This window comes from Diabrotica undecimpunctata, chromosome 3, assembly GCF_040954645.1.
Source record: "Diabrotica undecimpunctata isolate CICGRU chromosome 3, icDiaUnde3, whole genome shotgun sequence".
Taxonomy (NCBI): Eukaryota; Metazoa; Arthropoda; class Insecta; order Coleoptera; family Chrysomelidae; genus Diabrotica; species Diabrotica undecimpunctata.
The window spans coordinates 113,924,084-113,951,322 of record NC_092805.1 but is presented as its reverse complement, the minus strand read 5'-3'; the positions used below and the strand labels follow the sequence as shown (position 1 = coordinate 113,951,322).

Here is a 27,239-nt window from a genome sequence, read left to right as displayed (position 1 = left end):
CCTAACTTGTTGCTTACAATTTTTTGCTTTGTTTAAAATGCAGATTTAAAAAAAAGGAGCTATTTAAAATACGTTTACGCGCCATTGATTAGTTTTATAACATATGCAGGAAGTTATCTTTTAGGGACCCAATAAAATTCATAAACAAGATCAGTCATATGTAGATACATGGTGTGAAAACATAATTGCTAAAAACATACGATTTCAATATTTACATTGACAATGTCAAGTCATAAATATCGTTACATTCTGTGAAAATTGGTAGTAACTAGAATATCGACATTTCGTATTTTTAAATAATTTCGCAGCATAACTAATTATGATTACAATTTTTTCGGGCGGCTCTATAGATAAATAAAATAAGAAACAAAGTATACTTACTTCATCGGCGCCGATATGGATATACTCACAGTTTTCATGAAAAGATATGATTTGATTTATTAAACATTTAACCAAATCTAAACTTCCATCTGAACTAGGGCATAAACAATTTGGACATTCTTTGGTTTCTCTTAAGTAGTTAAATTTACTATATTTCAAAACAAATTCCATATGACCTATCGTTTGTACTAAAGGTATCACAGTTAAATTTGATTGACTGGCTGAAAATTTTAAAATGATCATTGGTTAACTACTTTAATATAAAAAAAACTATTTTCTTAATATAAATAGAAAATAGGGAATATAACTTGGTTGTAACTATTTCTGGATATTTTCAAGCGCTTTGTTTTTAAATTTTCTCCAAAAAATTATGTAACCATACATGAAACAATTGATATAACACACGAAAACATATTCGTGTTTAAATAATATCTATCTTCCGAGCGGCCTATTTATTTTAGCATGATTCCTTTCACCCATTCTCTTTTCCCATGGCGGTTTATTTGGATGGTTTTCACGATATCAGCATGTCCAAAAAGTCTATACAGTTCAAAATTATATCAACTTCCTCACAGACCCTGTCCGTTAACTTTGTCATATATTGTTTGCCCATGTTTCCGATCCGTAAGTGAACACTGGACATATTATTGTTCTTATTTCTTTGAATGTGTAGGGTAGACCGAGGGAATCCCTACACCTTAAGACAATTTGAATTTTCAGATTTATTCTATATTAGTTAAGCTTTTGATAAAACAATACGTATTTAAAAACAATATTTCCTTAACTTTAGCAGAGTGTCGGTATTTCCCCGATCACAGGGGTAATTCCGACAGACGTTTGGGGTAATGCCGACAGTAGGAATATTAAGAAAATAATGAGACAACTGATGGTATCGCTATATACGAAAACATTAAATACTTAAATGAAAACAGGATAAGCAGATACATAAGTAGATATATTAAAAATCAAAAGTTGTTCTACAACAATTTACTTAGTTCATAGAACAAAAGTCATATTGATAGTTTTTAGGGCAATCATACCCACTGCACTCAGCGTGAGCCCATTGTCCACAAAACACACATCTGTACCATAGTTCTGTTTTTACACCAAACTCACCAAAAATCAAACATTTCAGTGTTTTCGGAAAATAATTCGAAACTCTCATCAAATTCGTTGTCATCACATATTTTTGATTCATCTATATCTTCTTCGGAAGACGATTCTTCAAAATTAATTTGTCTTCCGACACCTTCTTCCTTTATTTGTAGCTTTGCGTTTTAATGCGCCCAATTTTATTTGGGATTTATTTTCAACTTTTAATTGGTTACTTTTTTCACTTTTCAACATTTTTGGATCCAGATTAGGGTTGACCTTTAGATTCTGTATAACTTTTTCTAGTCTACGCTTGACTTTTAAGTCCTTAATTTCTTTTTTCTTCTTTGTGTCTTTCAAAACCGGTTTCATAGGGGTGCAGTCATAATTACTGAGTGCTGTTTTCTGGAATTTTTTGGATTTGGTTTATTATCATTAAATGATTTTGGAAGAGGTGATACTGTTTTCAAAATGTCTTTGAAATAAGACAGATTCTCAGAGGATTTTGGACAAGAATTTGGTATAACATTCGTTTTCGAACTACCAGATAATGGATTTTGATAAGTCCCACTTAAATATAAGCTGGTTGTTGACTTGGTTACAAATTTCTGTACCGTTTCGTGTACCTTTTGAATTATGTTTTAAAATCTGACAAGTTTTGACACGAGTCTTGTTAGCGCTTGCAAGCTCCCTAGTGACTTTATGATTGTGTTCATGAAGAGTTGCACCAAGTGCTGGTTCAAAAACATTTTCAGGGCTCTACGGTAAGATCCCTGAAGCACTAAACCCTGAAACTCCTTTATCCATCGTTGCGACTTTCAAGTAAGCTTCATTAAATATAGATGCTATGTCATACATAGAAATCTTCTGAAATTGGTTTTCCCACAAGAACCTGTCACACTGTATGTTGAATGCTTTCTTCAGGGGACCATAAATCGACAATTCCAAAGGCTGTAGTTTATGTGATGTGTGAGGTGGTATTAAGACAACATGTATATGATTAGATCTACAACAATCATAACTATCAAGAGAGATGTGACCCGTGATTGTCCATGATCAATAAGACGGGATCTTTCTCTGTTAGTTTTACGTTGTCTTTGAAATGTATGAGCCACTACATGAAGAGTTCTTCATTTGACTAGCTATTATGGGAGCATTTGTAGATGACTCCAGCTGGTCCACCTTTCTCTAACTAAGGTGACATCCTCTGTCTAGGATATATAAACATGGGCGGTATGTATGCACCTGAAGCACTCAAAGTGCACACAATCGTAATGTTTCTGCCTCTCTCCCAACTTGTGGCAGAGCCCACCTAATTTTGGCCCTTAGTAGCTAAAACCTTTCCAGGTTTTTGAGCCGTAGATATACCGGTTTTGTCGATATTAAACATTCTAGTGGACTTAAAAGGATGTTTCTTGTAAACTGCTTCCAAATTGGAAAAAAAAATAAATCTACTTCAGATTTGTTAAAGGCAATAACTCTTGCATATTCTTAGCATTCCTCTTACGAGTAGCATTCCTCTTACGAAATCCGAAAACCCAGTCCTCCCCAACCATTTTGGTACCTTTATTAAAATTATGTTTTATTTTTAACTTTTCAGTAAGATCATACGCAAGTCTCAGTAAGTCTGTCAAAGTAATGCCATAAAACTGGTTTGATAGTTGTTTAATTTGATCAGCTAATACAGCTTCTTGTTCTGTTGAAAAGTACGATTTCCTTCCCAAGGCTGGTTTTTCGGTAGAATTAGATTTGAGACGGTCGTGAAGCCTAATTCTTGGAATATTCAATTCAGCGGCAACACTTTTTACAAATCGTCCACTTTGAACCAATTCAAATGCCCTTTTTAGTGACTCCTCGTTCCATTTGCCCCTTTTCGTTGTTCTTTTTCTCGATCTACCCATCTAAAACACATCAAAAGCAATGTCTTTGGTATCAAATAACTGCATATTTAATTTTAAAATAAATGGGGTAATACTGACACCTGTCGATATATCCCTCCATTGGTGTGTCGGCATTACCCCTGTAGGACAAGATGGCGGTTACACAATTCTACAAACTTAACTGAATGTTAAAATGTAATATGAACTATACTAAAATTATCTTTACAATTTGCACTTTCTAGTTATCTATATGTTTTTTAATAATATAATTTGTTAGTGTTACCTTCAATTGTAGAGAAGTCAATAATTAGATCAAAAACTAATAAAACACATCAATTCAGAATAAAATAACCAGTTTGCTTGGATGACAGAAACTTATTGAGCGCTAAATGTGGTGCCACTCGCTAAGCAGAAGCACTATACAGTGACGTGTTCAACTAAAAATAAAACCAAAACGCACTGTGTCGGTGTTGCCCCGTATGTCGGGATTACCTCGGTCTACCCTACACCATTTCTGTAGTTTCATGTAGCACATTTAAGTTATTTTGTTGCATTCTTGGTATAGCCGGTATACCTTTAGTTTTATGGGTGTTAATCAGTCTAATGTTTCCTGCGGCGTTGAAAGCTGAAAGTGTGAAATCTTTAACTGCTTCATTTCGGGTTGTTCCAATGATCAAAATACCATCAGCATATGCCATTATTTGTGTACTACGGGTATAAATCGTACCCTTTAAGTTTATTCCCGAATATCTCATAACTTTATCTAACGCTGCGTTGAACAACGTGCATGATAGCGCATCTCCCTGACGCAGTCTTCTGTTAGTTATAAATGGTTCTGAAACATCCTCTTGTATCCGCACTTTACATTCGCCTTTCGTCATTGTCATTTAATTAATTCTACCAATCCTTCTGCTATTGCAAATTCGATCATAACCGAATATAATTGGGGTCTGTTAACAGTATCGTATGTTGCCTTAAAGCTTAAAGTATAAGAAGATATAATGGCAGTCTATGTCGTACATAAAGTTGAAACATTCAAGCACGTTTGCAACGTATAATGGTTCAATATCTATTTAATAAAAAGAAAATTGAAGCTTAAAATACTTACCTAATTTTAATACTTCTAAAGCTTCTTCATTTGTGTAATGTCCCTTACTGGCACTAGAATCCCCAAGACTTCCTAACAATCTAATATCATCTGTGTATGGGAAAGTATCCTCCCATTCTAAAAGAATGCCTGTGGCACCAAGAGATTTTACAAACGAAAAGAACTGAAAACATATTAAATTGGCTGAGTAAAAGGATTTTTAATGTCATTTATCTGCATATATTATTATAAATGATCTCTGTCTCTTCCTTCGTCTCATATTCTTTGAGAGACGTTGAAAATTAAGAAATATTTATATTGGCTCTTCGTCTCTTTCCTATTTTAAACTTGCCAGGTCATTTGAATATATTTATGTCCTAGCATTTTATTATCCTTAAGTACACACTTAATCTTGTTCTACGTTTATTTTCATCTATTTAATATATAACAAAATAAACAGAGTAAGAACATTTTCGAAGAAAGAGCCTTGAAAATTATGCAATCATAGACATATAGAAGTTATGTCAAAGCAGAGTTTACATAATATACATCTACTAATACACAAGTCAACCTAACGGAACTACCAAATATAAAATAGACTATTTTCTCTCAAACAACAAAAGAATATTTGAAGACGTCATAACAGTAAACAACATAACAACTGGTAGTGACCATCGTATAGTTAGAGCGAAAATAAATATTAACATGAAAGAAAAGAGAAGGATCTTTAAAATAACAACAGGTATAGATGCCTTTAAAGTAAGAACATATGAAGAGGAATTCCGAAAGGTCTTAGCGGGTAAGTTCGAATCAGATAATCAACTTCACATAATCAAGACCAAATTGATGACATTAACAAAAATATAAATAAAAACCTTCTCGAAGCTGGAATATAGGTCGCAAAGAAAACAAGAACTAAATAAGACAAAATAAGCAAAGAAACTAAACAACTAATGAAGGAATGAAGACAACTACTAGAAGAAAACAAACGCCACGTTCAATCATACTTAGAACTTATATTATAAAGTTATTGTTTAACTATGTATTACTAAACCGAACATAGCCGTTAGACGTGTGGTGTCAATTGTCAAGGTTAATGGCAAATGGCAACTATCAAAATATCATCTGTTAAAATATAAGTTTGTATTTAGGTTCCAATAAACGATTATAAAGCTTATCCAATTATTAAAATGTCCTAATATATGTGGATACATTAATTTTAAACATCGCACAGTCACACATGCATGGACCTGTAAAATTGCCTCCAGATTTCGACTTACAGGAAGTTTTGGAAGTTTGGTTCCTCTACACTTTGAGATATACTCAGTAACAAAGACGTTGGTAGTAAATTTCTTAATATACAGTAGTGAACGCATATTCTTGGTTGATATGCAGATATCTTTAGTAGTCCAGGGTTTGTGATGTTTTGACTTGATTGTAATTAAAAGAAATGACTTATTGAAAATACAGACAAGCCTATCTAAAAAATCACTGAAATTATAGTCCATGTCCGCAGTGGAAAAGTGCCACCTAGAAGTCAAGCACAAACTTTAGAACTTACGAAATTTCTGAGCGGAAAAAATCCTACCTAAACGTTAGATTACGCTGGTTTTCGAAAATAGTTTGTTAAGAGTGTTAAACTTGGTATATACTGCTTCATGACATCATGACTTCCTACATCAAGGTGTGAGAAATCTGAGACAATATAATCAATTATGGTAGATGTTGTTTTAGTAATTCTTGTAAAAGAATTAGCGTGCATTGTGAAACCATACGATTCGAATATATTGACCCAGGATAATTGGGTAGCACAAGCAACAGCCTAATTATTATTCAAGTAACCATCCATCCATTCCATCCAATGGCGCTACAGCCCAAATCGGGCCTTGGCCTCCTTCAACAGGCTTCTCCAACCATCTCTATTTACCGCTGTTCTTTTCCATGAACGCGTTCCCAGGCAGTTCCTGGCATCCTCATCGATTTCATCTTCCCATCTCTTTTTAGGTCTTCCAACAGGTCTTTTTCCCTGCATTCTTGCATTTAATAATTTTCTGGGGATTCTATTCTCATGCATGCGGACCACGTGCCCTGCCCATCGTAATCTCTGCAGTTTAGTATGTTGTGCTAGAGTTGGTTCGCTATATTGCTCGTATATTTCTCGATTGTACCTAATTCGCCAGTTGTTGTTTTCACTTATTGGGCCCAGGATCCTACGTAATATTTTTCTTTCAAACACATCTAATGCATTGGCAGATTTCTGTGTCACCACCCATGTTTCGCAACCATAACTTCAAGTAACCGCATAGATTTTTTCTGATTTTATTGGGCAGGTCGTCGAACAAATTTAACAGGTTATAAATAAATAGTTCCCTGGACGAATCAGGTGATCTATACATGAAAAGAATATATGGATTAAGATTCTTGTTATAAACCAATGAAAACTCAAAAAATGCTTCATATAACAGAAAGTCATATTTTGTTATAGGAGAAAACTCATTATTTTGTAGAAAGAATTAGGTTCCCACCATATATTTTTCCCACCAACTGTGGTCTGTGCCGTCTTAACTGACAAGAACCACGTGTTAAAAACCGAGCAGAGAGACATGTAGTTCCTCAAGTATTAAATTTATCCATTGACATCGACCTAGAGTTAACATATAATTTAAGTTTGGAAAGATGTAACCCATATATGGATGGCATAGCCACAAATTTCATTGTTAGCTTCAAGTACATAAGGCACTGAAGATGATCTGATTAGATCGAAAACGTTATGCTGCTACTGTATAAATTTTGACGACACTTGTAAAAGTTTTAACTACATGTTTATTTTATATACCTAAATACAATGGTGAAGTGTTTTAACTTCTGTATGTTTTTTTAAAATGTCTAAAGAAAAGGAACAGGTGAACGAATTGCATAAACCAGCACGAAAAAACTATCCTCGTCGACGAACAATAATCACAGGAATCGATGATTTGTAGCAGATGGATTTAGCCGAAATGCGTCCTTATGCACACCAAAATAAAAATTACAAACTAATATTAGTCGTAATTGATTGTTTTTCAAAATTTGTTTGGACACGCCCTCTAAAGACCAAGACCGGTGAAGAAATTACTCAGGCATTTTCGGATATTCTCGCTCATACTCGACGACTTCCAAAGAACCTACAATCTGATCGGGGATCCGAATTTTACAACAGAAAATTTCAAAATTAAAAAAAAAACACGAAATTAATCATTACAGCACCTACACGATTAAAAAAGCCGCCATTTGTGAAAGAGTCATTAGAACGTTAAAAGCAAAGTTGTACAAAGTATTTCAGTTTACATGGATCATACAAATGGTTAGAAGCTCTGCCTATAATTACCGAGGAATACAACAATACAAAACACAGTAAAACAGGATACAAACCATTCCTGGCAAACAAATCCAACGAAAAAGCCATTTTAGACAAGAGTTATACTCATTTAAAGATCTTATACAGAAGTAAAACACTTCACATTTGTATTTAGGTATAAAACATATAATTAAAACTTTTTTAAAAAGTGTCGTCAAAATCTATACAGTAGCATAACGTTTCGATCTAGATCAGATCATCCTCAGTGCCTTCTTTTGTAATTGAAGTTAACACTAAAATTGTAGCTGTGACATCGATATATGGTTTTACATTGTTCCAAATTTAAATTCTAATGTGACTCTAGGTCGATGACATTGTATAAAGATTTAATACTTAAAGAGCAACATGTTTCTTTGCTCGACTTGAACACGTGGTTCTTGTCAGTTAAAACGACATAGACCAACTGAGGTATTCCTTTATTTCAATCATCACACAACAACGTTGATTTTTTTCAATCAACTGATGACAACGAGCATCAAACTTTTCCATGCGAAGAATACTCCACTGTTACCTCGATAGTTTACGATGATTGTAAATTTATTATTGTCAAGAAGCATGGTGTGGAGTACTATATGGATGAAGAAGAAGTGAAGCAAATTGTAGAACTTAACACTAGCGTAATATCGCCTCGTATACAGTTGTTAGAAAATTTGAACTTTTGTGAATATTATTATAATGTTTTATATTTTTGTAAAAACACTGCAGATAATTTAAGCCCCTTGCAAATATTGTATGCGTTTTGTTCTATAATGTCAGATGATATGACAAATAATGCTCTTAGGGAATTCGTTTATTTTTATAAAATTAAGGTAATTAATGATTTAAATAAATGATAAAATTACAACTTTGGAGTTTTTATTTCACATAAAACATGACATAATAACATGTTTACATATATCTTTATTTATTTATTACAATATACAAAAAAGGGAGAGATAGTAGCTTATGAATATTAGACATTCTCATTCGTCTCAAAAGAATCAATATTACTGTCTACATCAGACAAAAAACATACAAGACTCGTGTAAAACAACTATGACACCAATAATATTTTTTGCTGATATACGCATTCAAAGATCTCAGCAGCACCATTAACTTCGTGAGTATGAACGTAACTCACCAGTAAAAATTTCTCATTGACTTTTTTGAATGTTAAATACGTTGAGGCGATGCTGCTGAAGCCAATATCCAGTAACCCATACACAATAACTGGAGTGTTCATTTTCAAATATATTCCCCCATATATATTCCTTCGAGAGATATTCCTTCCGAGAAATATATTCCTTCATATGAAGGAGTAGGATCATTTTTAGCACTGCTTATCATCGCTTCCCATTTATATGAAGGAATTTTTTTTAAAATTATGTTTGTTAATTTCCACGGCAAGGGGGACTGCTCGATGAAATTTGATGCTAATACTATTGTTTCGCAAATGTTTTTGATAGACAAGTGGGTCAATGATGGAACATTCATCTATAACAAAAAAAATCTATTCTAAAATATTGTAATGCCCCCATGGTAGCGTTCTAAAACTATTTGAAATTAAATATCTTTTATCGTCATAAGGACTTTGTTTGTTCTATACTATAAACGTTATGGCTATATGACCGAATAGAATGTTAAGTAGCAGTTTGTTCCTTAAAATCATTTAAACAGTTTACATAATCATTGAATTTTATAACATTTTGTACTACATTATATTTAGTCCCAGGGCCGCCGCTACCATGTGTGCCAAGTGTGCATCGCACACGGGCGGCCAACAATAGGGGCGGCCAAAAGCAGTCCACTGATGATAATACTTTTTTAAAACGAAAATAAATTCAAATAATTAAATAGTAATGATTCATATAATTCTGTGAACTCTAATATTCCAAACAATAATAATTATTCAGTACGTGATAATACTCAAATGCGTTTCATTTATCATGTATACTTCTTTTTTTCATCCTAATCTAAAAAAATCTCAGAAAATATTATTTATTGTATGAACTGCTGCCCTTTTGCCCAGGTACAGTCATAAAGCAGTTTCAGGAATACTTTTTAATTCAAAGCGACTGGCGACTTTCGGACTTCAGTTATTTGGGATTTCACACGTAGATACTTTACAAGAATTTAGGCAAGTGGTTGTAAAGTTTCTGTTTTCTGTAATATTGTTCCTATGGCTATGTTTATAGATGGGTTATTATGTCTTATGTTCAGTCTTAGTTGAGAATTCGATGAATTTAGACACGCTTTTGATAAACGATTTTGTTTGTAAAATATAGTAGTGTACCCATTTCTTTTACACAGTAGGTACTGTATTTCGAAGTAATGTCGAGATCAGAGCAATTTTATTCGTATACACGTTACGGCTACATATTATTTGGAGAAACATTATTTGAACAACTTATTTGATGTGTTTTTGGATTTATTTTGTTAAATTCGCATGGCTTCGTTCTTAAGTGATAATTTCAAAATGTCCGAAAGAAAAAGAAAACGACTTTCAGGCTTTCAATATAGAACAATAAAAGAGGCAAAAACTGAGGAGAAAAATAAACTTAGCGGTGCACTGGAATCATTTTTGATGAAAAATATACTATAGAAGACTCGGATATAAATTTAGGACCTTCAACTTCAAGCGAAGTCCAAACCATAGAAAAAAGTACCAAACAATTGAATATTCCTGCGGATAGAGATGGAGGATTTGATGACAATAATAGCGATAGTGCGAGTGCTGATGCTGAAACCCCTGAACCTTAAACCATCAACCAAGACAGAACAATTAATGTTCCAGTTAATCTAGATTGCAGTGTAGGAAGAAGCTCCAGCATATACTTGGTTTCAGATGATACCGGAAAATGGCCTTCAAATATGAATCCAAGTAAAGTTCAATTTGTTGTTGAAAATTTTCCTCAGCAAATTACAAAAATCAACTTCCCCAGAGATACGAATAATAGGAAATTTTCAGAAACCTATTATTATCGCACATTACCTAATCAAGACCAAATTCATCGCCCGTGGTTACTTTACTCATTATCACTAAATAGTGCTTTTTGTGCACCTTGTAAACTGTTTTGTTGTAATGAAAGCAGCCGACAATTACTTAGTGGAATTAATGGGGTAAGTGACTGGCAACATTTAGCTATTGTTTTAAAAAGACATGAATCCGGTGCAGCTCATATAAAATATTATTAAATTAGGATAAAGGATGTTTAAATTACGATATTAGGATGGGATATTAGGATATACATTAGGATAATATATGGATGCTGGATCATGAAGATTAGTCTAAATGTTCAAGTAAGTATTTATCTATTTACAAATTATTATTGTTATATTATGCATCTTCTGCACATTTCTTTAAATAATAGTATGTATGTCTAAAGTGTTGGAAGGGGGGCGGCAAATATTAAGTTGCACACGGGCGGCCAATACCTTAGCGGCGGCCCTGTTTAGTCCCTTTTGCTTTTTTTTAAAAAGATTCACAAAATTTTGAAATTGAAACAGTCTGCGTGGCTGCGGCCCTACATCGAATTAAATACTCGACTAAGAGCTACAGCCACCAACGATTTTGAAAAAATTTGTATAAATCAAGTTGTATTCAAAATAAAAAGAAAAAATCCTAAAAGATTTAACACAGAATAATTACGAGGAAAATAAAAAGTAAAAAAAAATAATTGAGATTCAAAATGCTTGCATGAGGTCACTTTGTAGACAATTATTTAATTTAAAAACAATATCTTAAACTTACCTTGCAAACTAGTTGAACTAACGCACACACACTGATAGAATAAAATTGATACTTATTAATAATTGTTTTACTAAAGGTTGAAATGATGCGCTTCAAATTAAAAATGCTGCATCGGTTACTGTGCCCATCCACATTAGAGTGATAAGTGGATTGTATTGTGTTCGGTTTCGGTTTAATAATATTGTCTTTGGCTATAAGAAATACAGTTCAATGACACGATACACAGACTAAACGGTATGCCGATTGTCGTCGCTAAATTTGGTTCGGCCGCACAGCTACGTCACGCGGGAACCTAAAATTTATTTGCTCCATTTGCTCCTTGTTTGTTGTTTGGAGTTTCAATACATTAATTATTCGTACTTGGTGGCGTTGAAAGTGATTAAATTGAGGTTTTAAAATTGAGGTTTAAAGCTGTAAACGATTAAAGTAATACTGGATTATTTTAGTTACAAATTGTTGTAATATTGCTTAATAAATTTAAAAAGTTTCTTTTTATAATATTCAGAATTTTATATTTTTTTGAGTACAAAAACATATGAACAAATATTCCAATATTCGAATAGGAAGTGTAATTATTTTACGAATATCCAAATTTCTTGTTTATGTTGTTTTATCAATGTTATAAAAAAACAAACCGATAAATACAGTAGACTCCCTCTATAACGAGAACTGAAATGACAGAATAATTACCTCGTTATAAGCCGATCTCGTTATATCAGACAATAATAATACTGTGCATACATATGAATCTGTAGTTTTCTAAACCATTAACTTCCTATAGTGAAGCCATTCGGAGCAATATAAGATGCTAATAAATATTGTTTGAATGGCGTTTTTGAAAAAAAGGTATTTACTTTTATTGTCAATGAAATATATTAAAACATAAAAGAGTTGTTTACTTTTATTATCAATGATATACGTTAAAACAAAAAATCTGTACTTATATTTTTTTCCAACTACATAATGTATAAATAAAGCGTATTTTCAAGGATAACATAAACTATTGCTTCTGCAATTTTAAGAACTCATTTTTAACTGCTTAAATGGTCCAGTATCATTCTATCATATTTTCTAAAGATGTGAAACAGTTGTATTTATTCATTGTAAAGAAATTTATTGCGGGCTGCAGTTAAGTTTATTGAGGGGCTGTTTGAAAAGGTATTTATTTATAGCCACGACCGGACCAAAAACGTAAAAAACACGTTTTTGGATCTTATTTTTTCTCGTTATAACCAAATTTGCCTCGCTATAGACGGTTATAGTTCAATAGAAATTTCACGGGACATCTAATGTATCTCGTTATAAGCGAAACCTCGTAATAACCGTGTTCGTTATAGAGGGAGTATACTGTATTTGGTAAATTAAAATTATTTTATGTGGTAAAATTTTCATTGGGAGAATAAAGCCCATGGAATTTATTTTATAAATCTTCATATTATTTCTTTTGATAATAAAATATATTTGTATTTGTTTATTTATGATATTTCTATTTATTTCCTTTTCCTATTTTATCCCGATAAGGAACAACTAAGAGATACTGGAAGTCACGAGAAAAGATAAGTATAACCTAAGCTGATTTATTTTTTTTTGTATAATAAAATGGCACCCTGAGATTATTTTCTTATGTATGATTTGCGACACTTAGATAATTAATTAAAGTACCTAATTACATAAATAAAAAGTTAATATAAAAGTAAGAGAAAGCAGATCTTAGTAATATATAATATATATATATATATATATATATATATATATATATATATATATATATATATATATATATATATATATATATATATACGTCTTCATAACAAGGCGAGATCCGATTAAATCGAGGACAACCCGAGATCCACCAATAGGAAATTAATTATTTGAGTATATTGTTCATAACTATCTTTATAATTAACATATTAATCATGGCACACTTAGAGGGGAAAAGATTTTTGAAGTTAAATTTTTCTGATAAATTAAAAACGAAACGAGATCCGTAGCTGAAAAGGGAAGGGGAAGACTTATATACAAAATTTTAGATATTTTCCGATCAACGCGAGATCCCACACTGTTGCCAGCTCTAAAGGGTATTAGTCGAGCGACCAGAGCTCGTCTTGTATTGCATATTTCAAGCATATTTCCTACTCAAGGAGTAAAGTTATTTGCGGTTACGGTGTTTTATATTTTAAAAATGTCTCGAGGGCAGCGGTTAGTTGAATTAGTGAAACAAAATTCAAAGATAACAGAAGGTAAGTAATAATTATAATTTTTCTGTATATAACCAAATAATTCAACATAAACTTTATAAACCGAATAACTAAAATGCTCTGTTTTATTGAATTTGTTGAATTCTATTCTCAAAGCTATTTTTGTTTATTATTTATGTACAAAATTAAAAAGGGGAAATTATTTAAACTTAACAGTTTATCTGTATAAGAAAAGCTATCATTGTAACATTCTAATCGTGTTTTTACATAAAAATATTAGTTTTGCACAAGAGTAAATACGTTCCATATAGTAGAGTAAATCGACTGACAAAAATTTATTATTTACTTATTTGTCAATAAATTTGATCTGTCTTAAATTAACTATGCTGTGGCTTTTTAAATGTTGTAATTTTTTAGATATTGGTCAGTAAGAATTTCTCACAGTGATTTGTTTTAAATAATTCCCTTGACTTTAGTAGACTGATTTATTTTCTTTTTTTAATAGGTCAGCACTTCGAAGGGCAAAACTGTAGAATGTAGTCTGCGGAAAGGAAGGGTGTGGAACAAGAGAGACCGCTGCCTATACTGCAGTTTGGACGTAACAAATTTTTCGAGGCATATTTTTAGAAAACATCCTAAAGAGGAGAGTGTTTTAAAAATAACCATGTTACCCAAAAGAGATATTGCTAGAAAGCATATGTTAGATCTCCTAAGAAAGCAAGGGAATTTTTCATATTTGCATGCAGCCGATACCATTAGACCTGTCCAGAGACCTTCGTCTTTTTCAAATTCTAATACTGTATCAGCAGATTACTTACCCTGTATATACTGCAAAGGTTTATATAAACAAAAATCCCTGAAGCGACATGCAAAAAAATGTTATTATAATAAGGAAAACAAAGCAGTAATTAAATATGCAAGTGAAGGCCAAACCATGCTTTCATTTACAGAATCTCGAAAGAGATTTTTGGATAAATTAAGATTGAAATCTGAAATTTTTAATTCGATGCAGGCTGATCGAATTTCATTAAATGAAAAGGGAGATGTAATAATATGCCAATATGCGGAAGATTACTTAAGAAAGCATAAAAGGACCCATATAAGAAGTGCTGTTTCAAATCAAATTCGTGAATTAGGCAGATTTTTAATTCCTCTACAAGATTTGTATGGCATTTATACTATGATAGAAGCACTTAAAGCTGAACTACGCCCAACTGGTTTGATAGACTGACAAATGCGAACGGCAGACGACTCTGTGCCTATCTCGAAAACAAAAACAACACCACTGTAGCGGGTCCAATGGACCCAACATGCTTCCATGGAGAACTTCCCTCGCACGTAGACTTAGCAATTCTACATAATATAGGGCAACAATACGAAATAAAATCAATAAATGAAGGCAATTCCACACACAACGTAATCGTCATGACCCTAGGCGCAGTGGAACTAAATCCACTGCAGCCCCATCAAATAAAGAAATCAAACTGGCCTAATTTCAGAAGAGTACTGAGCGAAAACATCGGGACAATCCCAACAATTAACAACATAGAAGAACTCGAAGAACGTATAACAAGATTAGAACAAACAATAATAAATGTTATCGATGCCAGCTCAAAAACGGAAACAAAAACAACACAAAAAGGAAGATTCCAAGAAATATCAAATAAGCTAAAAGATCTCATTAAAGAAAAGAATAGGAAAAGAAGAAGAGCACAAAGAACAAGAAATCAAGAAGACAAAAGAATTGCTAATGAACTAGACAGAGAAGTCAAAAGAAGGCTAAATGAACACAGAAGTGACTATTGGGACAAATATATCCAAGAATTAAACCCGAATAAATCTGCATTCTGGAAAGTATCAAAAATACTCAGAAAGGATAAAAAAAAACCCATACCGCCCCTACACGGAGAAAATGGAATGGTATATAACGAACAAGAAAAAGTTGAAGTAATGCGAAATACACTCGAATCCAATAATATGAAAAACCGGCAGAAGACCTAGACTTCACGGAGGAAGTAGAAAGAAGCGCCAGACGCTTAAGAAGAAGAAAGGGCATAATCGGCTAGAACACATAAGTAGAGAAGAAATTAAAGAACTAATCAAAGTACTAAATCCAAAGAAAGCAGCCGGGCCAGATAAAATCACAAACAGGGCAATTAAAAATGTACCAAACAAAATCATAGTGTATATCACGAATATAGTTAACGGTATACTAAGACTAAGATACTTTCCAGACAGGTGGAAAGAAGCAGAAGTTATAATGATAGGAAAACCGGGGAAAAACGAGAGCTTTCCACAGAATTATCGACCAATAAGTCTCCCATCATCACTAAGTAAGATAGCTGAAAGAATAATCCTAAAGAGACTACAAACAGAGTTAGAAATAATTGGAACGATCCCAGAATCACAGTTCGGTTTTAGATCCAGACACTCCTGCGAACTATAAATACTTAGACTAACCGAATTTATCACTAAGGGATACAACGAGAAAATGTACACTACGGCAGCCTTCCTAGACGTCAGTAAGGCCTTTGACAGAGTCTGGCATGAAGGCCTGCTTTATAAGATTAGTCAATATGGATATAGTGAGGCAATGACATGTCTCCTTGCATCATACCTGACGAACCGGAGATTCTGGAGGCAGGTGTGCCACAGGGAGCGGTGTTATCTCCGTACGTATGTACCATATATACAGCAGACACACCCAGTGATCACAAAACACTGCTCATCCTATACGCAGATGATACGGCAATTGCAACAAGCAATAGAAACGTAAATTTCGCAACAAGAGACTTACAACGCTCTCTAAATCGATTACATGCATGGTGTATAAAGTGGAAAATAACACTCAACCCGGAAAAAACACAGGCCGTCATGTTTAGAAAAAGGGACAAATACCAAACATGGAACTAAGTCTAGCTAATGAAAACGTAGAATGGAGCAATCAAGCTAAATACCTAGGAGTGACCCTTAATACAACTTGCCTCATTAATAGGCAGGAAAAGCAAGCTAAATTTCTTCACAAAAATAAGGGTAGTAAATAGCATAATCCTTCCAACGTTAACTTACGCATCAGCAGCGTGGGGACATACCTGTAAATCAAACAGGAAGAAACTTCAAGTAGCACAAAACCAGCTAATTAGAGAAGCACTAAACGTACCGAGATATGTACCACTAAGGTACCTATACAGAGATACCAAGCAGAAAAGAATCCTTCATACAATGAACGAAAAGGCATACGAGATCTTCAACGAAATAAGAAACCACCCCAACAGAAAGCTGAGAGAGCTAACGGATTATGATGCAAATATCAGGATGACATATAGACGACCTAAACAACAGATAGCTGGATATGTCCCAATAGCATAAAGACAAATGAGTATTGAAATAGGCACAGAGTAGTCAAAGGCAACGCGGGTTAGAAGTAGAAAAAAAAAAAGGTAAGAACTGGGGTCTTGGCATTTTAGAGTTCCGGACACCAGGCCTTGCTCACAAAAAAAAATATCTTAGTTTTAGTCTTAGTATTAGTATAAAAATCGGGAAAATATAGTACATCCACTAATAATTTTCCAACATAAACATGTCTTATTCTGGTATCAAAGAGACCGCCTTTCAAATCAAGGTTGTCAGACATATTTCCTAAAATTCCTAAGGTTATATTTAAAAAATATTCTCTATTTTCTATTCGTTATTATTCAATTGCTAGTCAACGAACGACACTCTTAAAAAATAATATGAACTTATTCTCAAAAATATATATATAAATTAATTAACTAGGTACTAATATTTCCATGGACTCTTCACTAATGAATTAAAGCAACCGTGAACTTTGTATATATTACTTATATTCTAAGTAATTTTCGAATATTGGCAACATTGTAGTCTGGAGAGAATTTCAACGTTCGACGTTGCCCTGTTGGTGAATTTAGCGGTAATACTTTTATAGATATAATGATCGACTTTTAAGAAATCAGACAACTTTTAAGAATCCAAGTTCTCAAAAACGGTTTCAAGAATTGTATTATTTTTTTCCAAATTTCATTGATTTTATACCTTACCTGGAAACATGAAAAATTGCAGATATATTAATAATGGTATTAAGGTTATATTCACTAATTTTAAACTCATGCATTATGGCAACAGCGCGAAGCGCAAACCAATAAATTCTAATGAACACCTGTTGTCTGCTATGCGATACCCTAAAATATTTCCTATTGCAGAGGCGGGGGCTTATAAGGTATAGGTAATATAAGTTATAAGTAATATTATATTTTTCTAGGATGGCATTTTTTAAGATGCATCAACTTCTGTGTTATCAATAAATAATGACAATTATGTTAATGACAGCTCTGAATTAAAAAATAAAGATTTGCACGTACAATCCCAAAGAATAGTTTTAAATATGTATGAGTGTTTGAAAAAAGAAAATATTGGGATGGCTGATAATGCAATTGTTTCGAGAATTCATGTATTAAAAAAATCGGGTATAAGACGATATATACAATTATTAAATTAGGCACAGTTACAGATCATTCCTTAAAACGAAAGCGACCAAATAAAAAATTGGGTAGGATTGACACTGCTGCAAAAGACGTTATTCAGCGAACAGTTTACAATTTTACAGGCACACTGACGATTCTTTTCAGTCCTTCTAATTAATTTCTTTACAGCTATCGCGATGCATCTTGAACACTAGTATTCATTATTATACAGTGTGTCGCATTTAAGATGAAGACAACTCTATATATCAGCTACTAAAATACATACAGATTTGACATTTTGCACAGTCATACATGTTGTTAGTGCACATTTTTTTAAGATAGTCATCTGAAATTTAAATTTTAAACGCGGCTTACTGCGAATCCACAAACAGGGTAAATTTTCGATATTTTGCTTCGCGTTAGAGAAATCGGAAAAACTTATTTGGAAAAGTTGTTCCACTTATTATATATATATATATATATATATATATATATATATATATATATATATATATATATATATATATATATATATATATATATATATATATATATATATATATATATATATATATATATATATATATATATATATATATATATATATATATACATATATATATATATATATATATATATATATATATATATATATATATATATATATATATGGTAAAGGATAATGCGAGTGAATAATAAAAGTAAAAAGTAATGGCATGTCTCGCAAAACAGAAAACCAAAAATGGTATATCGATGGAATGCAACCGTATATACGTATTTCTGACTATTGGTCGTCTTCAGTACGGTGCAGATAAGTTAGAAAAGAAGCATATTAACTTGGGAAAGGATCACTACAGGAGCAATGCAACCAATTTGTGGCATTAGAGTTAGAAGGCCCTGATGGTTTTGGTTTTCTGTTTTGCGAGACATGCCATTACTTTTTACTTTTATTATTCACTCGCATTATCCTTTTCCATTTGTTTTAAACGTTTCAACGTTTGGCATTCCTTTCCCTATGTAGCTGTGGCTTCCTCCGTAGTTGGTGTTAGTTGTTGCCCTGGAAACCTGTATATATAAATATACATATCTATGTATATCAAAGTCTAATACAATTTTCTCAGTTTAAATTTTTAGATTCCTGACCTGGTTTAACTTGAAATCAACCTTTTTCTACTTTGTAAATAAAATTTGAAAGTCATCAAGTAATTGGTTCTAAGTATTTTATCTAAAACTTAAAACTTCTTAATTGATTTGGGGTTAAGTTTTTATTTTTAGTCAAATTTTTTCAACAATTTAGAATAACAGTAAATAAACTCAATTTTATGTGAAACATTTTTACAGACCCAAAAGTAAAGTGAATGTTTATATTAATTTTGTTTTATTTTTTTAATATATTATGGTAAATGTATATTGGACAAAAGATAAAATCTTTATTTTTCAATGGAAATTCATGTTTAAATAAAATGCATATTGGAAAATGGCAGTAAAAAGAATATAAAATACAAATTCTTATTTAAAAAGCGATGATAGGTACATAATTTCAAAATTCGAACAATATTACCGCTTGATTTAGCATTGCCGAATGAAAATTAAGGTTCCCATCTGACGTCACGCGTTCGCCTTTCATGCGCAAGCACATACCGGTTCGATGACAAAATGTGGCATGATAACAAAATATTGAAAAGTAGTGTTTGAGATTAGATTCCCAGCCGCTATTTCCTGTGCATGCGGTGTGATAATTTAAATAATTTTCTGCTAACATTAATTTTTTGCCGTTACTTTCAGCGTTTTTTACTTTAAATATTTCTTAATAATTTGTATAAATAACTCAATTAAAAATTTTGGAGATTAGTATAAATCAAGATGCTTGTCTGTTTACATGTCTTATTGTTGCTCTCTGTAACTGTGTGTGCGGAGAATAGCACTCTGGAGTGTGCTAGTTCTTTTCTTAAGCGTTTCGGATATCCAAATGCGTCAAGTAATGCTATTTCTAGTGTAGACATGATCTTAGTTGAATTTCAAGAAAGACACAATCTTCCGGTGACCGGAACATTAAATAATAATACTATGAATATGACGATGAATAACGCTCGATGTTCTGTTGGTGACAATAACTATGCAATTCATTCGAAGTGGAATAAAATGAAATTACGCTGGTATTTCTCTCAAGCTATTAGTAATCCCAAGTATATAAATCTTGCTGCAGAAGCTTTCGATATATCTAATTTAAAGTTTAAACAAGTAATAATACCTTCTCCAAAGCCAGATATTACTATAACTGTGGTACTAAATATTCATAATTTTCGAGCAAGTTGTCAAGGAAACTCTAAATGTCCATTTAATTTCGATGGCGCTGGAAAAGTATTAGCTCACGCATACCATCCCAGCGCAAATGATTAGTGTATCGAAATCCATCTTGATGCTACTGAACGGTGGTATGTAGGAAATGGCAGGGCTCCTGATGGTGAAGTAAATTTTTTGGCTGTCCTAATGCATGAAATTGGTCATTCCCTCGGACTAGAACATAGTAATATTGATTCGTCCATTATGTATCCTTGGTATCAACAAGATGTAACAAGTTTTGGTGATGATGACAAAAAGGCAATGAGCATGCTATATGGGCAAAAAGGAGCTCCCTCTTACATACCAACAGCATCAGTTACGCAAGCGCAAACAACAGGGCATTTCGCAAAACAGGGCCTATTTGCCGAAGACACCTATAATAAAAAACAAATGCCTAATTCAGTATCCCGATTTCATGTTTCTAGCTACATCTCATCAGTTTCCAAATTATCGAATGTACGTTGGATCCGGCAAATATTTATGGAAGTTTGATTTAAATGAGATGCGCCTTCCAAAACATCCAGAATTAATTGCCGATTATCTTTCTAAAGAGTTGAGGTCTATGCAAGTTTCCCATGTTTTTCAGAATTCAGATGGGCACTTAATAATTTTAAGCAATAATCAGTATTACGCTGTATCTTTCCCCAATTTAAAAATTCAAAAAAAGTTTTGTGTTTCCTTCTATACCTGTGAGAACAAAAATAAATGTCCCATTTCAAACAAACAGCGGGCAAAGGTATTTATTGTACAATGATAATTCATACATTAAATTTAATGAAGCTGGAGATGTCTTAAACCGTGGACCTCTAAATTATCTCTTCCCTGGAATACCAGATAAAATAACATCAGCATTCCGGTACACGGATGGGTTTATTTACTTTTTCCAGAACAATATCTATTATAAGTACAGCGAATACACACGTAAAGTTGTAGCAGCAGGAACGTTCAGCTGGGAACTTTTTGGGATACCCTGCTCTAGAGATCTTACCCTTAGTGGCTTTTATTATACTAGACGAGAGGATGCAGTTTGCTGCTATGACTGCATCGTTAGAATCGATAAATGGAAGACAGCAGACTGCCCAATAACAGATCATCTTAAAAGTTCACCGAACTGTATTGACAATATCCGGAGCTTATTTGCTCTTTGTCTTCTATTATATTTGTTCTTTTAATAAAAAAATTAAACTGTTTATGTAGAAGCCATGGTTTTATTTCACAACCCTCTGTAACTCTACGATTCACATCACATGACGTCACGTGACAATGAGGCCTTTGACACGCGACATTTCACTAGCCCACGTAAAACCCATTTAACACAGTCTCTCTCTCTCTCTCTCTCTCTCTCTCTCTCTCTCTCTCTATAACCCATTGTTTTCCCTATTCCTATAGTCATGACAGCCTTTCTCTCTAACACATTGTTTTCCCTATTCCTATAGTCATGGCCGTGTTGTAGATCTACTGCTGGCTTTCGCAAAGCATATAGTACATCAGACCATCTGCTGACAATGAGAACACTGATAGAGAAGGCAAACGAGTACCAACTTCCCGTATTTCTTGTCTTCATAGACTATGAAAAGGCATTTGATACTATCGAGATGTGGGCAACTGGGAACAAACTATTAATAATTGTAGAATAGATTCTAGATATAGGCAACTAATACATACTATATATGAAAACGCAATTATGATAGTACAACCAGACGAAAATACAAATCCAATCCCCATTAAAAGAGAAGTTATGACGACATCGTGATTATAGCGAGCACGTTCGAGGAATCACAAATTATAATGAGAGAACTCGCAGGCAGCTTCCAATTCGTCGGCCTTAAAATAAATATGACAAAAGCAAAAACAATGACCAACACAGACCATCCCAGACGTTTAACTATAAATGGCAGTGAGATTGAAAGTCCAGGAATATATCTATCTAGGCCAAATTCTAAAACTTGACAAAGAAAATCAAAGTGCAGAAATCACTAGAAGAGCAAGACTACCGAAGGCAGGATTTGCAAAACCCAGTTGGATACAATACTTGAGGAGCAAACTGTTCAACCAATGCATCCTTCTATCATGACATACGGATCTCAAATCTGGACCCTAACCAAGGCAAATATGAATAAACTAGACATAACAGAAAGGGCAATGAAAAGAGCATGTTGGGTATACGACTGTCAGATAAAAAGAGGAACGACTGAGTAAGATCAAAAACAAAAGTTGAGGATATCACAACAGAAATTGTCAAACTCAAATGGGTCACACTGCTAGATAAAAAGACCAACGTTGGAACGCTACAATACAACATTGGAGTCCTTACACAGGTAGACGACCAAGAGGAAGACCAAAGATGAGATGGGTGGACGACATCAAAAAAATAGTCGGAACAAATTGAAAAAATATGTTGTCAGAATAGAGATCGATGGAAGGATTGGGAGAGGCCTATGCCCAAAAATGGACGAGAGAAAGCTAAGAAGAATACCCAACCTGTAAAAAAAACGTGCATTAATTAGTGAATTTTTGAAACCATGACAGCGTTATGAAGGGCACTGCCTAAAGTAATCTCTCCAAGTGCGTGTAACTCCAAACTGTTATAATTTTTTATTTTTTACTTACTATATTATGTGTTTATTTTAGCTTGGATACGGTTACCATAACGTTGTCATAGGAATTGGATGCAAGAGGCACAAGATCGAAATTGATGGAAAATTATGAGGGAGATCTATGTCCAGCAGTGGATAAGCGAAGATTGAATGATGACGGTTACCATAAACACACTTGTTACATCCTAGTTCATAATAAGCGGGAGTTAGGGCCTATGACGCCCTGTTGTATAAAAAAAAGGAAATGTTATAGAACAAAGTTTTTTAAACAATTTTGAAAGAAGTAAATATTATAGAAATAACATTTTTTAATCTTGACAATCTTTATAAATATTGAAAGTACAATTTTTCTACTAACCGACTGAATATAAATAAATGACACAAATCCTACTAACAACTACATAATATAATCAAAAAACGTCAAAACATCAGCAACTGTCATAGACTACTTCAAACAAGTAAAACCGTCTCAATTTTAGATTTTATATTATGTGAAGTGAAAAATAAAATCTTGTATGTACCACTGATGTTACCGGATGATTACGCCCATCGAGCAACATCCATCCCTCGGGCCAGAGGCCCTCTGGCTGGATTATATTGCTCTCCGGGCGTAATCATCTTGTTTGCATAAATAACTATTATGGCACATTAAGGTGGAAATAAAACGATGTTTTTTGATTATTTTTATTGTATGAAATCAATATTTTATGTTAAAATGAGTAAAATATTATGAAAGTTCATTTGAGCTACGATACATTAAATTTGACCCAATAGTTTACGCAAAATTAACGATTGAAGGTCCAAAAATGTCAATTTTTCGCCATAAAATTATTTTTTTATTCAAAAGTCATTATACTGTAGCTCTTTTAATTACAAATCGAATGTGACTTCGAAAAATCCGATCGGTCAATTATTTTTCGAGATACGTTTAATTGTTTATAAAAATTCATAAATGTTAATAAATTTTACAGGGCCAAAACTTAAAAAAAAAATAAAAAAGATAGAAATGTAATTCTAAAAGGATTCTCTTCTTGGTCGATTATATTTTTATGTAGAAATGAAAATATTTGTTCATCAAATTTTTCTAACCCTTATTTATTGCTTTGAAAAATAGGCAACTTTTGCGTTATAAATTAATTAAGCTACAGCGCTCCCTATACACTACACACATTTTTAACGTATTTATTCGTATAAAAACAAAGTTTCTACGACCAAGAGAATTTGTTTAAATTGTAGGTTATTGCGATTGGGCTACCCCCCTTCATTTGCACTTTGAAGTCGTTCAGCTCGAGAATGGCTCATTGGATCATGACGTAGGAGGGGTCGTTGGAAAGAGGGTAGGTCAAGAAGTAAATAATAAAGTGTTGGGGTCAGAGGGTGAATTGTCAAAAAAACCTTAAGCTTATAGTGCCTAAAAGACTTAAGATACAGGACCGTGCGATATGTCATATGACAGGATTTAGCAAATAGAATTGACTGGCGCCCACGAGAAGACAAACGCAGCAGAGGACGACCACCAACATGCTGGATGGACGACATTAGACGAATATACAAGAAATGACAACAAAAAGCACAGAACCGTGAAGAGTGGCAAAAAATGGGAGAGATCTATGTCCAGCAGTGGAAAGAAGAGGTTGCATGATGATGATGAACAAATAGAATACGATGACAAAGAAAAATCAAACCAAGCGACATACCAAAGGAGCTTTAGACACGTACCTTTGCTACTATCGGGCCAATCGTGACATGCGAGGTATTATATGACAAGATTTATCTAATAGAAGACAATAACAAAGAAAAATTAAACATAACGGAAGCCATAAAGACCTTAAAAGCGTAGGCGCAAAATTTCGGGCCAATGCTTTTTAAATGTATTCATTTTTTTCGAATCCTGAGAAAACTAATAAGTATTTTTGAAAAATTTAAACGCAGAATGAAAGATTACATTATTATCGAGGGCCAAAAGTCCCTGAAAACTTCTATAATGTTTATTTTAATAAGTTACAGGGGTGAAAAAGAAGAGAAAATTTAGTGTGATTTTTAATTTCAAATATAGCACTCAAAAAAAAAACTTTTTGTTTATTCTAAGAGACTTTCGGCTCTCGATAATAATGTAATCTTTCATTCTGCGTTTAAATTTTTTAAAAATACTTATTAGTTTTCTCAGGATTCGAAAATTGAATGCATTTAAAAAGCATGGTTTTTTTCCATATAATATAATCCTCTTTTTACCAATATTTACCAATAAGTTTGTGAATATTCAATTTTTTTCATTTAAAGAGTAAAAAAAATATATGTAAAAGAAAGATTTTAAGAGTAATTTAAAAAGAAATATTAATAGTCACTAAAGTTTTAATCGCACCCAAAAAAAAACATTAACAATATTTACAAAATTGTCAGCTACTCCACATAAAAAAAAGAGCGAAACTAGTCCATATTTAACAGAGATATGATAAATTTTTCAGAGCGCCGGGGATTTGAAGTTCTGAATTAATTTTTTTTTAAAGAAATTTAAAGAAATCATAACATCTTTATCAACGTCTGTTTTGCCTTGCAATTCTTAGAAGGCACAGATTAAAGCGTAATTCTGAATTTGGTTTCGAAAATTAGTCTACGATTTTATAATCAGATGTCGCTACATTGCGTCTATACGAAGCCATGTTAGAGTTGCTTCCTAAGGCAGAAAAGATTTATTTCACGTTCAGAGCGATTGCGAAAGCCGTTCTGATGAGGCCTATTAGGCCGAAATACGTATAAGCGGATGCGCAAGCGCCCTGTACGTGAAATCAAATCTTAACTGTCTTTTTCTTTTTAAATTTATAAACTTTTATGAATTTTTAAAAACAATTAAATGCATCTCGAAAACAAATTAGCCGATCGAATCTTGTGAAGTCTAATTCGATTTTTAATTAAAAGAGCTACAATATAATAATTTTTGCATAAAAAAAGAATTTTTAGAAGTTATTTCAAAAACTAAAAGTGGCGGAAAATTGACACTAGAGCTATTGGTCAACTAGACCAGAACTATTGGGTCAAATTTAATCATAGTTCAAATTAAAGCTTTTTATATACTTTAATATCGTACTCATTTTACCCTAAAATGTTGATTTGATACAATAAAAATAATCAAAAAACACCGTTTTTGCAACATAAAAGTGCCATAAAAAAATTATAACCAACAATTTGGAATTGCGTAGACTTAAAGGTTACTCCAGACATTGCTCTTCATAACGCTGTGTGCTGGTTTTAAAAATTCACTAATTAATGCTCGAAATCAGTCATTTTTGTCTTTACATCTTGGACTATAAGTGCCGTAGAAAACTGAACACGAATTATAAATTATTTTATTTTATTCTAATTTTGTATATAGGCTTATCTTCGCAAAAATAAATGATTAGGTTTCATATCAGTCATATTACTTTAGGTTTTAGGTAGATCAAAATTTAGCGGTGTGCGGTTCTTGGTTTTTTATTATGTCGTTTACAATGTCTAGAGTACGAATTTGCGCAAATTTTCATTAACTGAGCGAGTTTGATAGAGGGCCTAAGAGAAGCCCTACTTTTTTTCGGAAAATTGCGAATAGGGTTCACAAAAGTTAAGATACTGTGTTAGTATGTTATCGGGCATGTCGTCAAGAATGCTAATCACAAAGATCGAGGGAACAGGGCGGCGCCAATGATCAACAAAGCGTCAAGATCGTCGCCAAAGGTTGATTTCTCTATGAGACCGCTTCTCCACTACCATTGAAAATCAATGGTTTGCAGAACATGGAAGACCAATTGGTATGCAAACAGTTTACAGTCGAATTTGCAGTTGTGGCCTTTTTAATCTTGGACACACTCTTACCCCCCAAATATCTACATAATCGTCTTCAATGTCATCGTAATATAATCAACGTAATTATTGTCAGAAGACGACGTGGTGAAAGACGAAATCCACAGTTTTTGTCAAACGGCTTCTATACCACACTGTTGGGGTTATGGTGTGAGGTGTCATCGCTTATGGTTTAATCTTCGTCAGAGTTAACATGATAGCTCAGAGATACGTAGAACA

At 33.0% G+C, this 27,239-nt stretch overlaps 1 protein-coding gene across 2 annotated transcripts in view; it reads right to left on the bottom strand.

The window, feature by feature from the left end:
- The window catches only part of LOC140437252 (hexosaminidase D-like), a 61,953-nt gene that overhangs the window by 26,447 nt on the left and 8,267 nt on the right, over positions 1–27,239 (bottom strand). For both annotated transcript variants that reach the window (XM_072526663.1, XM_072526664.1), the window contains exons 3-4: positions 4,462–4,624; positions 382–602 (exon numbers count right to left, since the gene is read on the bottom strand). In XM_072526663.1, coding sequence (XP_072382764.1) covers positions 382–602; positions 4,462–4,624 — 384 coding nt within the window. The remainder of the gene's footprint in view (positions 1–381; positions 603–4,461; positions 4,625–27,239) is intronic.